Raw genomic sequence first — 15,178 nt, 5'->3', positions numbered from 1 at the left:
AAATTTTTCTTACCTCAAAATAAATGTTTTTATCAAATTAGTCGTGATATATTTCTTCTGCTCTAATTCCTTTCTAAAACAAAGTTCTGTTGCTTTCCTATCTTTTACCTGGACCAAGCTCTTTATTTCTTGAGAAAGATTCTGGATTGAGAAAATTCTTGTCTCAAGGACAAAAACACTGATCATCCTGACACCTCTTAAGAGAATCTGGAGTTTCACTGAAAAGCAAATCATATTAATCCCTTGTTACTCCCTTTATCTCTTTCTCTACAGTATACTAATATCTACCCTCTAATATCCAAGAAGAGCTTTTCTTAAATGGATATTCTTATTTCCATTTGATTGCACATCATGCCAGATAAAATGTGTGCCAACACAGACAGACTCATTTATGCAAGAATTTACCCCCAGTAGCAATTTCTAATAATTGATGCCAAAGCAGAAATTAAAAGATTGAGTATCATATAGAAGCAAGATTTGCAGTGAAGCATGAACTAGAAGGGAAGAAAGAAAAGCCACTTCAGGGAAACAGCTGGTCAGATCTGAGCAACAAACCAAAAACCCTAGAGCTGCCTTGGTTCTTCCAGACTTAGGTGTTCTTACACATAGCACAAGCCATGGGAAAAAACAAAATCAAAGCCAACAGGAAAGAGAAAGGATAAAAGTCCTGCAGGAGTCAGGTAATGGTCTGAATGCAAGCACCAAACATAGAGGCTGGCATGTTCTTCTGAAGAGTATTTGCTGTGAGAAAGAATCACAAGAGACCATGCAAAGACAGAAGAGAATTGCTCAGTGACTTTTTTTTTTTTTTTTTTAAGTGTGAAGAGGGAATTTCCTTAGGGTGTGAAAAAATTATCACTACTCACAGTTACACCAGATCAAATCCAAGTGATTAATGGCTTGATTTCAGATTTGCTGAGCACCTGTATCTCCAAGATGCTGACTTCAAAAGAGCTTTTGGGTGCTCAGAACTTCTATAAATCAGGTCATAGTGACTTATCTAGGGTCACACCAAAGCAGCTAATGACAAAACTGAGAAGGGATACTGCCCCCCAAAGTCCCAGTTCACAATTATTCAGAAACCCCTGGAAAACCCAACTCAGTGTTTTAAGAGTATTTCAGCTAAAATCAAGACTGTATGATGCTGGTACTCTATTTATTTCTATATAAATAGCAGGGACATTTCAATGTGAAAAAAAAATTACTATTTAAATGAAATTTTTGGAAGTTTTTTTTAAAATTACTGACAACCTGTACTAAATATATGCAAATCTAATACTCTGAAATCACATGATAAATGGTAAACAGGTGATGTGGCAAAGAGTTTTCTACATTGAGTAGGAACAAGAAAGAGCTGGAGGAGAACATCAGTTCAAGTTAAACACATGGCAATCTTCTGTTGGTCCTCTATCACATAACACATGGTCAACATTCTTTCTTTTTTTACAGTCTCTACCCAACACATGTCAAAGGGAAAACAAGACAGCGAGACAGTAAAATCAACTGATCAGTCAAAAAGAGGAATGATACCCATTCGAATTCCAGTTTTAAAGAGAAAAATAGGACATGAACATGCATCTTTTACCTGTGCTCTCCCCAAAGCACGGAGTCTCCAGACTGCATCAGTGATGTCCCTGGTTTCCACAGAACACAGGACACTGCAGATGGCTTTAGCTGCCTCAATCACATTATCAATATTATTCTGTTGACAGGAGAGAAATAGGGGGGAGAAAAGGAAACTGTTGGCACACAGCATTTCCCAGAAATACCTGACCATAACCTTCATGGCAGTGAGGGGCAGAAACCCCTTCTTTCTCAAGCATAATTCAAACACCATGGTTTAGTCTGGCTACACTGAAATCACCACAGGCCAATATTTTCCTAAGGATGGTGACATTTCTGTTGAAGTTCAATTATCTCCCACAAAATGTATGCTGGTCAAAACCACAACAAATTTGGTATCAAGGACTGATTTTAAGGGAAAACCTTGGTTTGGATGAACTCCAGCAGTGTGGAAACACTGTAAAGAAACTTCATAGGAGACCTGAAGCCAAGTGATTCATGAGCATTCTGTAATTCTGTGAATTTATCCTCACTATTGTCTCCTACCCATTTCTGCCAGAGTTGGAAAACAGCCACATTCCTCCTAAAAATAGGTACTGTGTGGGATGCTGCATAATCTGACACCTGTGGACTGAGTACTTTTGCAACCAGCTTTCTGCAAAATTATATATTTAGTTAAAACTATGGAATCTTATTGATTGTAAATTTAGATACTTTAATATTGCCAAATTTAGATATATTAATATTGCCATATGGAAAAAAAAGTTTTGAAATGAAATACTTTGAGGAACTAAAAAATAAAAAATAAATGGATCCCCAAAGGAAGGAAAACACAATATGAAGTACTCTATGTTCAGGAAAATAAATAAATAAATAAAAATTCATGGGCTTTCTACATGGTTTTATCACTTCATTCAAGCTTAAAATACATTCTCTGAATAAGCAGAAGCTCTCCTATAAATATTCTCCATATTTCTGTACTGATAAATGCTCCTTTTAGTGCACTATAGCATGTGGATGTACCCATGAAACCATTTCTCTCACTCATGCATCTTGTGCCTGAAAAATAAAAATCATACCAAGATGAACTTTCTGTTTTCAGGCTTAAGGTCTATGCACAGACTGTACTGAGAAGTTTAACACCTGTCATTATTAGAAATAAACATAAAAATATATTGAGTTTACTAATTACACATTACCTGCTTCAAGCAGAATTAAAGCAGGAATGAGTTACATGAAATATCTGGTGGTCAGATTCTTTTAGACATAAGCATTTGGGTTTTTCTTTTAGTAATTAAGGTCACAAACACCTTTTCATACTACAGGTTCTAGAGAGGAAAGGGCTGACTGTGATCTCTTGAGAATTTTAGATCCTCCTTGGGGCTGAAGTTGATTGGGGCTCAGTGGTATGGCTTTGCTATGTGCAACCCTGACAACTCCAGAACATTATAAAAGCTGGTTTACTCTGATTTCTTGAAGAAATAAGTGAGTATATGTGTATATATACATATATATAAATTTCTATATAGAGTTTTGAATTAATATAAAATATCATTCCATTTTTGCATTTGATTTAATTTTTAATTTAGCATTTTACTTCTTTAGCATTTAATTTAATTTAAGTTTTAATTTAAGTTTTAATTTAGCATTTTACTTCTTCGCAAGTAGAGATGTATTATTGGAAGAAGGAATTTTGTGCCTATAAATACAGCTCTGCAGGGTAATTTCTGAGCAGTAACAAGCAATAGACATACACAAAAGTAACCCTTAAATAGAGAAAAAGCTCTCCGGATGGAGAAAAATAAAAACAAAACCTAAAACTCAAACCCACCCACAGTTTATGTATTTTTGTACATACATATAAATGCTATTCCATAAAGAGAATTGGTGTCCTGAGGAATGTTTAATATGCTATTCTGTTTAGAGAGAAACTATCAAAGTATTAATATTTATAGAAGCTACTTTACCATACACTTTATTTTTATGGTAGCTACTTCTAAGGAGCATATTGCAGATGAAGAAGAGTAAGCACATAAAATTATGTGATACTGAATACTACACATGATGACTGCTTCCACACTATTTCTCTGCTGGGATATTATCATGTAAAAATTTCTCATTTTTTCACAGAAAGAGTTCTCTTTTTTCATGTGTAGATATATGACATGGATTTTTATCTCAAAGAAGGGAAGATGGAGCTTCATTTCTTACAAAAATTTTACATCTTCTGAAATTCCAAAGGAACTCTAGTCAACAACTTGTAATTTTTTCCCCCTTCTACATATTTAAATAGAGCAGAATCTTAGAAGAATATTTTGGTGTTTCAATAATTTATACATTTTAAAAAACGTTATTTCATTCTAGAACTTCTACACTGTGTAAAAAATTTACAAAGTCCTCTCTACAGTAACAGTACATTTTGAATGGATTTCAAAATGAAGTGCATAAAAAGTGCTTGTCAGGGCAATCAAAATTGGCTGTTTATTTTACAGCACATATTGTCTGAAAAATACATTTCAAAACTTACATTTCAACCCTAACAGCACCAATTCCATCTTTGTGCCAGACATCTTCATTATCTTTTTAAAATTTTTGTTTTATAAAGTCATTATCAATCTCAAAATTAATTTTCCATTTACGTACCACTATTAGTAATTAGATTATTAATGATAGTTGGCTTGTGCCATAACTCAAAAAGTACTGGCATCCCATATCTGTGGAAGAATAAATTTGTAAATAAATAAAAAACTGTGCAAAAATTTTTGTTTCAACTGAAAATCTCAAGGTGTGTCTGGTTAAAACTGAATGCTTCAAGAATTTCCATCTGAGTACAGAACTTCAGCAGTTACGTGTGCACTTAATTTACAACCTGTGAGCAGCTCCCAGTGTCTTAAATTCCTGAATGTGGTGCCGAAGGTGGATCCTGGTGAAACAGAGAGGGGTAACAACAATGCCAGCAGGGAATGGGAATAGCTTGGAAAAGTGGGAATACCCTGGAAAAGTGACAGAATTACTCCTGTGAAGACTTGGGATAAAGGGGAGCTACAATGACCTCAATTTTCAACCTTCTTTAAGCAATCTAATTAAAAGAGAAAATAAGTAAACAAGGATTCAAAGCCCAAATAAAGGAGTCTCATTTTTTGTTTTGTTTGCTACATATTACTCATTACATTAGAGCTTCATCATTTTTTGAGCCACTAATTAAAGCAAATCAGACTTCCTGATTCTAGGTTTGAAAAAGCTCCATACACTGAGCCTCATGAAAATATCCATGATATGAGTTAAATCATGAACTTCCAGTCCTACTCTTTTAGGCAATTAATATGAACCTATTTTTTTTTAATATGGTCTGAGTAGAAAAGGCCATATAAAAAAAAAGAATATCTACAGAGAAATTTAGCTCTAGACACATGCATATTTGCTGGATGGTATGAATATTTGAAAAATGTACTTCCTTCCCTTTATAAAAAGTTAATGGTTTCAAGAAATTGCTTACTCAATGTAAAAATGTCTAGCAAAAACAAATTTAGGAATGCTTCATTATAGGTCTGAAGAAAATCTGCTCGGTGTCAGTTGCAGAGGGTGGATTGCAAAGTCTCATTAATGTTGAGGTTATGGCTTTTTTGAATTTAGAATCCTCTTGCTTTAGGCCCTAAAATTTCAAGTGAATGTAAATAACTACCCTGGTGGGTCTACTTCAGTGAAGACATATACATGTGCATTTGAGCTTGGGGACCTAACTTTTCCAAATGGTTATGACTGCATCACATTTTATACACTAAACACTTCCCTTTGAGATGATGCTTACAAAGGAAAATTCAGCAAATACCTGCACAGCATCAGACCCAGAGCTTTACTTTGTAGTCAGGCACGGTTCAACAGCCTCTAAATTTGTGTTTTGCATTTTGAAAAAGCATCCAAGATTTACACAAAATGTAAAATGTTTGTATATATCTATATTATGTATTTATAAATATATATTATTGGTATATATGTATTCATGTATGTCTCTGAATGTTTAGGTGGATATCTATATGTATGGAAATCCACCTATATGTATATCTATAATTTGTATGCAAATGTATGCTTTCTGGCTATTCAAAATAGAAATAATAATAGATCAAGAATATCCAGAGAGATTAAATTCAGAACTTAAATGTAGGTGACAGAATTCTGAAGAAAAATATTCATTTTATGTTGTAACATATATTTCAAAGAAATGCATAACTTAGCATAATGAGCTATAACTCTGGAAGGGATACACTGGAATATCTTCATGCTACATCAGTATTCTTTGATTTTTATAAGTCTTTTGTTCTTTCCAGTTTCAAACCCTAGAAAATCAGTTATCATGCCAACTTGAAAGTCAGATCAAATTAGTTATCATGCCAGCTTGGAAGTCAGATCAAATAAACACGGGGTTTCTTCCAAGGTATGACTCAATTTGTCCTTTAGACATTTGTCCTTAAAACACTGGACAGCAGAGAAGATTTCCTAAAGGAGTTTTCCTTCAAGCATGTAGCATCCAATTGGCAGACCCCAATGCTTTAAAATAAAGCTCTTGGGAATTTTGCTGGCTAAACTTAATCCTTCAAACTACCACATGCTTGCATGTATATACTACATGTGTAAACATTAGGCATGGGGGTTTGCAAAATGAGGTACAAATTTTGTAGATCCATATAATGCATTATACCTCTACTCATCCCAAGTATTCTATTGCCAACTCAAACAACTCTGGTTTTATTTACAAGTTCCTTGACACGTAGAAACAGTCACCTTTGATATTTTAAATTTGTAGCACTTTCTTCCTAACCTCAGACCAGGTTTTATTAAGAGAATTTGTATCCTTTCAAGGCCACATTAAGCAGTCTTAATTAAAAGTCTTCCTTAATTGCATCTAAGACAGATTAATCATTAGATACCTTTCATGTACAAGTTAATGCTTTTCTGGTGTAACAAACTGAGAACAAATACCTCATTTTGCAGCAGATATTCCACTTGACCTCTGTAGTTGATAATAACAGAGACAAGGTTCTGCCTAGGAATCAGGAAAAAAAGGAAACAATATCAAGTTAATAAGAATTAGATAAAGAGAACAAGTTTGTTTTTTGTTGTTTTTTTTTTCACATTCTAGACATTTGAAATAATTTGAGACTGATTTTATATCAGTATAAAATAAAGTCAAGTGTGTAAGCAGACATCATACAATTAAGTCTGAACTTCCCTGGGTTTTTGGTAGACTTTTGCCACATAGAAAAAATGAAAAAAGTCTATTTATAGAAGATACAAGTTTCCCAAGTTAAAGAATTCCAGTAAGTGATTTACTGTTTCAATGTTTATTGAAATTCACTTCCCATTTACTTTACTCTTTATGGTTAAGCAAGTGCTTAAATATTACCTAAAGAAGGATGGACTCAAGTACATGCTACATTCTTACAGCTAGGCTTGATGATCCTAAGGCCCTTTTCCAACTTCAGTGATTTTATGATCCAATGCCTTCTGTCTCAATCACTTCAGAGACTTAAGCTGCATGGAATCAGATAAAACATCTGCCCAAGATCTGGAAAATCTCAACACTTGCAAAGCACAGGCTAAGTCCCAAGTACAAAAGTATGTTATAAAACAGGGCAGCATTGCTACATAACCCATGAAACTTAATTTGCATGCAGTTCTCAAGTTTGCATGCTCAAACTGTTTCAGCACCTGCCTTTCCATAGCATTTCCTAGGCAGTAAAATTTGCTTTACTTCTATAGAGAGCCACTCACCACTCTGTAGTTCCACGCCTCTGCCATGCTACAGAAGCTGCCAATTTGTACAGGCAGATTGCTGAGTCTTAGCAAAGCTTCACTAAATTAATTAGGATTATGAAGAGAAGCATACACCTCTCTAAACTCCTCAACTGATGCTTCAGCTGTAAATCTCACACTTTTACTACCACAGGCTCCAAGTGCTATCCCCAACAGACAACAAGATTCAGATTTTTGCTTCTAAGAAGCATTTGTGTAATTTCTTTGTTTCAAGCACTGTGAAATTCTTGTTCGTTTGTCAGCTGAACAAAACAAAAACAGGTGCCTGTGAGACCATTGCTAAGGAATCGTCCTGGCAAGCCTCCTCCATAGGGTCAAATCATCAGGAAAGGATAAGGAAACTGTAATTCCCAGTTTTACACCTTGCCTAGCCCACTGATTAGTAAAAGGGACACATCATTACCTTGATGGCCATCAGAGGTAGTTGGGGTTTGCACATGCTTATACAAAAAAGTGGAAATTACAATTTAAATTCTTCTTTGTTGTTTGTTATGCTCTATCATCTTTTTCTTGCCTTTTAAATTCTACTCTTATATCCCTCACTAAACTTTTATTAAGGTTCTTCCTCTTCAGAAGGCTTAGAAGAAATTTCCCCCTACTCCTCCATCTCTATTGCAGTCTGGTAGCTGAAAGTCCCAAAAATATTTGGATATTTTTTCAGACCTTAAAAGCAAATAAACTATTTATAGAGCAAGTGTGTCCTCATGTATTTTAGTTGGGCCAACTTGGCAATCAGAATTTAGAATTGCAACTGCAGCCCAAAGTACAGGTTTCATGGTACATGATCAGATTTTCATTATCAATATTGCATGACAGGAAAAGGAGACTCATTGCACTGAAATAAAACACAGAATAAAGAATAGTTAGGTGGCCTTCCCTGTGGTGATACCACAGTGCATTTCCCTGGAGATGCCAAATATTCACTTCCTCCTACAGGTAATTTTGCCTTTACAGCTTTTTATTTCCAATCTGCACTGGCTTTATCTAGCCAGGCAGTTTGTATGTGGAGCAGCTGCCTGGAAATTCCTCCTGTAATCCTGTTAAATCATAGCTAATACAAGTTGTCACTCTGCCTTGACCAAGTCTTCAGGCATAACATCTTTTTCCCAGCCTTGCCCAGCTCAAAAATATATCTGAACATACGAGCTTGCCTTGTTGTCTTTTTCCATGGAGGTGAGCATGTTTATTAGCATGGTTGGTCAAAATGCAGGTTAAAATGCAGAATAATTTCCCAAATTACAATGCTAGTTCAAAAAATTAGCATATTTTCCATCAGTTTATTTTCCCCTGGAGAATTTTTTGGCATAAAGCAGCCATAATTTTGCATCATTAATAGGAAACAAACCCAGCAAGTTGTAATGATGATTGAAATACCCCTACTAATGCCATACTGAGTCCTTGTCTGCCAGATAACTAATAATACCCATATCTTATCACACAGACATACTTGTGCATCATTATAGCTGTGTATAAATAAGGCAAGCCTAACCAACCCGTGAACATTTAGCACTTTGATGTTAAGGACATTTTTTTTTTAGATTTTAGCAAGTCAATATGGTGCAAGAGTTTTGAAAAGGAAATAAGAAAAGCACAAACAGGAGAGTCAATCCTAGCTCCCAGCTGGTCTATATGGGAGGAGGATGACAAGTACATAGCATGGACTTGCCACTTTTATTTTTCAGTCTCCTGGCAGCAGCACCTACTGTGGAGAAATGATAGGTTCCCCTTCTAAAATGCTGTTCATCACCATTCTGCCTCACTAAGCAGTGCCCAAATGCATGCCTGGGCCCAGAGAGTTGTGGTGAAGGGAACTGTTGGGAGCTGGTCCCATGTGATTGTCCTCAGAGTTGGGCCCCTCACCACAAGAAGGACATTGAGCTGCTGGAGTGTGTCCAGAGAAGGGAGCAGAGCTGATGATGGGTCTGGAGCACAGTTCTAACAGGAAGAGGGAGATGGGATTGCTTAGCCTGGAGAAAAGGGACCCACAGCAAATGATCCTGTCCTGCAGACATCCTCTGTGCTACCAAATTTCATACACTTGCCATCTGTAAAATTTATGCCTTCTACTGAGTTCTTTAGAGCAAGGACCAGAATGGAAATTTGGGCCATGCTCCTAGGAAGCCAGATGGGTCCCCAGTAAGCACCAGGTACCCCCCTTAAGCGAGTCACTACTCCTCTGTTTCCCTCCATCTGCTAAATGACAGGTGTGTCATTTAAGTTTACTTTTGATGGCAAATTACTTTATAACACAGTGATGGAAAACATTGCAAAAAGTGTCAACAGCTTCTTTACCTAAAATTAGAATTTATCTAAATAGAATACAATTAAAGATGAATGAGGAATCTATCACATTTAGTGTTTGTCCATCACAGAGTGGCTTTACCATCAGCTTTATTTTGACTGCCAAGTTAAAGGCCCATCACAGTTAATATCCATTAAAATAGAAGAAGAAAAAAAAAAGAGGTTTAAAGATAACTGAACTGGGAAAATATAGTCCTAATAAAGAGTAAACCTACTAGTTTTACAATATTTAAGGCCAAAAAATTCTCTAACAGCAACACACACGTAAAAATTTTGACACTTCCATCACGGGAATCTTTGGGAAAAATGAAACCTTCAATAAAAAAATCAGTAATATGAAAAGAAGACAATTGGGAAATATTACACGGATCCAAAAAACATTGATTTTTGCTAAGCAACAACTAAGGTCCAAAAAGAAAAAGTCTGAAATATTGAACCAATTTTCTTCCTCATTGGTATCATTCCTGTCCCCAGTAGTTCCCAGAATTGTCCTTTGGTGCAAGGAGGCTTCCCACAAATATAAACAATTAGAAACATAAATATTGCTGAATAGCAGCTTACCAGATCAGTCTCCAGGCACAAGTGTCTTCTAACAGCTCATTCACACTGAACCTTCTTTGGTCATCCCCACACTGTGAAAGAGAGGAGTATGGTGACATATATTATTCTGATAAAAAAGAATATATGTTGGAGATGTCAACATGGTATTTTCCAAAGTCAGAATGTTCTCAACCGTGTTCAGGATGTTTTGATCTGAAATTTTATTTGTTGACTATTTTATGTTACACTGGGTGGCACTATGCAGGCACCAGTGGGGCCAAGAGTGCTCAGGAAAACAAGGTAGCTATATTTAGAAACAGAGCTTTAAATTAGATTCAGTGGGGCGACAGGATGTGTTTGAATCCAGGCAGGGAGAGTGGAGGCAGTGGGATATTCCTGTGCCATGCCTACATGGGAGACATGAAGAAGGCTGACAACATGGCCTAGGGCATGCATCAATTTTCCTTTGGTTTCACACTGAGGTGGTCCAGAGGGAGAGATGATGAAGAGTTAGAGGTGAGCTGTGAGGGGAAGCATCACCCTGGGCAGCTGAGAGGCTTTGCCACTTGAAGGACCTGGGTAATTCTACCACCAGCTTTTGTTGTGCCAGAAAACAAGCAGGTTTATTAAGTACATCAGTAGCAAGTGGGTGTCCAAAGAAAACATCTTCATTGACAAAGATGGTCCCACTGGCAAATGGGTGCGCAGAAAAAGCAGAGGGCTTTGGGGCTTGTTTTGCCTCATTCTTTAAGACTACTGATAAACCTGGGGCTTCCCAGTCCTCTCAGCTGGAGGAGCACAGCTGCAGCAACAGTGACCTTCTCTTTGGGGACACTGGAATTGTAAGGGGTCAGCTGCAACAATTGAATGTTCTCAAGTCCACAGAGCCTTGGTAGGATTCATCCCAGAGTACTAAAGGAAAGGAAAGAAGGGAAGAAGAGAAGAGAAGAGAAAGGAAGACAACTCGTTTGCCAGGGATCTAGAACAATCAGCTAGTGCAACAGCTGGATTATGACATCATCAATTATGGATCCAATCTGACTATGGATTCACCTAGCAGCAGGTTATCATGTCACAGATGACCCAGCATAATGTGCCACCTGGGTCAGCCCAGGTTTTTCCCAGGCCTAGCACACCCAGGCAGTGTAAACACCCAGGAGGTGCACTCTCAGCAGCAGAGGGGGACTGGGAGGGGAGATTTCCCCCTGGGCAGCTGGGAGGCTTTCCCTCTTGAAGAACCTGGGCATTTCCACCATTTACTCCCAGGGCAGGCCCTGTCCCTGTCCTTGTGTGACACCTGGAGCTGGGAAGCTTTCCCCTCTTGAAGGACTTGGACATTTCCACCATTCACCCCCAGGGTAGGCCCTGTCCCTGTTCTTGCATGACACCTAGTGTTGGGAGGCTTTCCCTCTTAAAGGACTTGGACATTTCCATCATTCACGCCCTGGGCAGCCCCCATCCCTTTGCACATGTGACACCTGGTGCTGGGAAGCTTTCCCGCTTGAAGGACCTGGGCATTTCCATAATTTACTCCTGGGATAGGCCCTGTTCCTGTCCTTGTGTGACACCTGGAGCTGGGAAGCTTTCCCTCTTGAAGGACCTGGGCATTTCCAGCATTCACCCCCAGGATAGGCCCCGTCCCTTTGCTCGTGTGACACCCGGTGCTGCAGCACTGGTGAGAGGGAGCAGCTTAAGACCCTGAGCAAGCCCCTCCTGCCAGCTGTGCTCCATCCAGCACTGTGCCCATCTCCCCTGGCAGGACATGGCATCCACTGCCAAAGAAAACATGAAGCAGAGCAGCTCTGGCAGCCGGAGCCAGCCGCCGCGGGCAGCAGCGATGGAGGCGGCAGAGGACGCGCAGTGCCCCATCTGCCTGGGCCCCATGAGGAGGCCGGCCTACGTCACCTTCTGCATGCACAAGTTCTGCCTCAGCTGCATCCAGCAGTGGGCCAGGGCCAAGGACAACTGCCCCGTGTGCCGGCAGCCCATGGAGCAGCTGCTGCACTCTGTGCGAGGGGACGACGACTACAGTGAGTGCGCCGTGGGCCTGGCCGGCCGCCCGCACCGGAGCAGGGACACCGAGAGGGGCGTGCAGCCCGTCATGGCCGTCGTGCTGTGGGCAATGCAGGCGGTGCAGGAGCAGCAGCAACGCTGGGCTGCCAGAAGCAGGCCCGCGGATGCTGAGAGTGCCCAAAGGCAGGAAGCAGCTCCAGGGCCATCCAACGCCCCTTCCCGCAGCCTCACGTGAGGTGACGCCACTGAGAGAACGTGAGCGCCCGGCTGGCCCTGGTGCTGCCCCTCTGGAACCACAAAACGGCACCGAATGACTTCGGCTTCTCAGGATCCCCTCTGGTACTTCAGCCAATAAACCACACGGTCCTTTCCAGAGCGTGCGTTTCATGACCAAAAAATGTTTCTGGGTCCACAAGGCCTTGGTGGGATTAATTGCAGACCACTAAAGAACCTAGCTGATCTCGTGGCTGGATCCTCTCAGTCCTCTTCCAAAGCTCTTGACAATCTAAGAACATCCCAGCTGACTGGAAGTTAGTCAATGTAATTTGGATTTACAGGAAGGGCACAAGGAAATGGAAGGGGACGGCAATGGAAGGGAGAGAGGACATAGTTTAGCTGGTGGGGACCTACAATTCCCATGTAGTCCAACTACCTCATCTCTGCAGGGCTGCCCATGAATGAAAAGCTCATTACAAAGGACATTGTCTGAATGCCTCTCCCTAAGGGGCTGATAGACACAAGGCACCAGCCACCTTTCCGGGAACCAATTTCTTATGTTTGACCACCCAGCCTGTAAAGCATCACATGTGTGTGATTGATAGGATCCAAAGAGGATTTGATGGACTACAGCAACAGGTGAGTTTATGTAAATTATTTACTATCTGATTACATGTGGGTGATTATCTTGCTTCTGTAACACCAGTTAAACTACAAACTTAGTGGAGACTTTTATAATGAAACATATTCCATATTTCAAAATTTAGAAGGATCATTGAGAGCAGAGATGAAGTGTTCCTCAAGAGCACATTATTCCACAGGAATAAACAGTATCTGGGTATGTGCATAAGTGTCTGAGACAGCTGAAGAATCTTAAAAATCCCAAAGTTTCTGCCTACTTTGTTTTTTAAAAGCATAATTTTCGCATATTTCTATATGAATTCTGAGGGAAGGATTTTTTCCCCATAACCTGGTTCTCATTCTGTGACTTTCCAATGCATTTTGCAGCCATGTGCTTTACCTAACAGCAACAACAACACTAAATAAGAGGTCAGTGTACACTACGCATCAGATCCTTGAATTCAGTGTGGCTCGAACAGGTTTCAGGTTTCTTTGCACGTAAAGAAATATATAGAAGTAGGTCCAGAGTGAAAGAAACACTGCAGCTCACAAGGCACTCTATAAGCCTTCTCTGTTAGGTTTTTTCCTGGTCCTGATGGACTTGCTGGCTGTGAGCAAAACCTCTCCTTTCTGTACCAGTGCCCTGTCACAAGCATGCCCTGGAGCTGGAGGAAAACTCTGTGTCTGTGACTGATTCCACCTCAAAGGCTGCTCCTGCTCTTTGCTATTATTAGTAACATGAAACAACTTCATGGCCCGAAGCTTTCAGAGCTGCGCCTGTCCCTGTAAAGGGCTGATCAATAATTCACTTTGAGATCTTAAAATGTCACCCTTCCCACTTAAACCCTAACTGGAGGGTCCACAAATTGAGATGCTGAATTTCTATTGGCCTGAACTTCACAATCTCTCTAGAAAGTCACAAATATTTAAATAATTGAAAAGTCTCCACCTTCTCATCACAACAGGCCTCTGACTTCTCTCATCTGTGATTATGCTCACAAGGTTAACTCTTACATGATTATGTTTGGCAAAATATTAACACTGATATATATGAAAAAAAGGTTTTGAACTCACAGAAAATATAATTTCCTGTCTGCTTTAGTTCAAAAATCCTTTTCTGAAAGCAAGTGAGCCTCTTGTTAGAAAGCTGTAAGTATTCTTTGCTGCCTGTTCACTATGAAGATTAATGCTTTCCTGAGATGATCAGAATGTAGGGATATCTGAAACTCTGAAAATAATAGGATAGGCAGACCATTCCCTAGAATTTCAGAGATTGCTAAAGCTGATAAATCTCATGGCCTAAAAAAACCAAAATCTAATTAAAGGTCACCAACTAACTGAAAGACCAAATTTTGTGTAAAGCCCCTGGTCAAATTTCTTGCTTGTAACTGCTCAGCTGAAGGAAATTTCCTACTCTGAGTACTTCATAGTAGAGTGACAGCTCCCCATAAAAGGAAAGAAAGCAGCAAATATGAATGTGACACAAGGACACTGAAGGAAAGGGGGAGAAAAGAAAGTTACTTACTGTTCTAGCCAAGCTGTGCTCCAGATGAGCAGCGTGGTGCAGGCGGAGCTGAATGCAGGTGCTTGCCTTGCGGAGACTTTCGTGGCTTCCCAAAGTACAGTTGCTGCAGTTTGGGGGAACAACAACAAATAAATGGTTATCTCTGCTTGCCACTTCCTGCTTTTATCCTTGCTACCTCTCCTAAAAGCTCTAGTAGTTTAAATTCTAAGTGAAAAGAAGACTGAATAATACAAACCCAGTTCTTGGCACCTGCTTCTGTGAAAATTGATGGTTCTGGCATGTTTTCTAGGAAAACAAATAATAATTGCTTAGTTTCATCATTGACCATTAAATTCTGAAAGGGAACAACAAGGACACAGAGAAAATATCCTTGACAAGCTGCATATGCTCCCAAACCTTGATATTTATGCATATTCTTCAAAGCCAAACTGCAGTGTCCTGGTTATGAATACATCTCTGCAGAATGACTTGTAGTGTCTGACACCCAACTCAAAAATCAAATATTAGCTGTAGGTGTGGAAATCACATCCATCAAGGCAGGTGACCCTTGGTTCTCAAAGAAGTCTAAGTTTTCACCCTGTGCAGCTC

The 15,178-nt window shown here is 39.4% G+C and overlaps 1 protein-coding gene across 1 annotated transcript in view; it reads right to left on the bottom strand.

Annotated features, from left to right (window-relative positions):
* The window catches only part of PIK3C2G (phosphatidylinositol-4-phosphate 3-kinase catalytic subunit type 2 gamma), a 185,929-nt gene that overhangs the window by 153,225 nt on the left and 17,526 nt on the right, over positions 1-15,178 (bottom strand). The window contains exons 5-8 of the mRNA XM_058022917.1: positions 14,591-14,693; positions 10,237-10,307; positions 6,541-6,604; positions 1,586-1,702 (exon numbers count right to left, since the gene is read on the bottom strand). Of these exons, the coding sequence (XP_057878900.1) occupies positions 1,586-1,702; positions 6,541-6,604; positions 10,237-10,307; positions 14,591-14,693 (355 nt within the window). The remainder of the gene's footprint in view (positions 1-1,585; positions 1,703-6,540; positions 6,605-10,236; positions 10,308-14,590; positions 14,694-15,178) is intronic.

This window comes from Melospiza georgiana, chromosome 4, assembly GCF_028018845.1.
Source record: "Melospiza georgiana isolate bMelGeo1 chromosome 4, bMelGeo1.pri, whole genome shotgun sequence".
Taxonomy (NCBI): domain Eukaryota; kingdom Metazoa; phylum Chordata; class Aves; order Passeriformes; family Passerellidae; genus Melospiza; species Melospiza georgiana.
The sequence above is the reverse complement of the archived record's forward strand: the minus strand, read 5'-3'. Positions and strand labels throughout refer to the sequence as shown.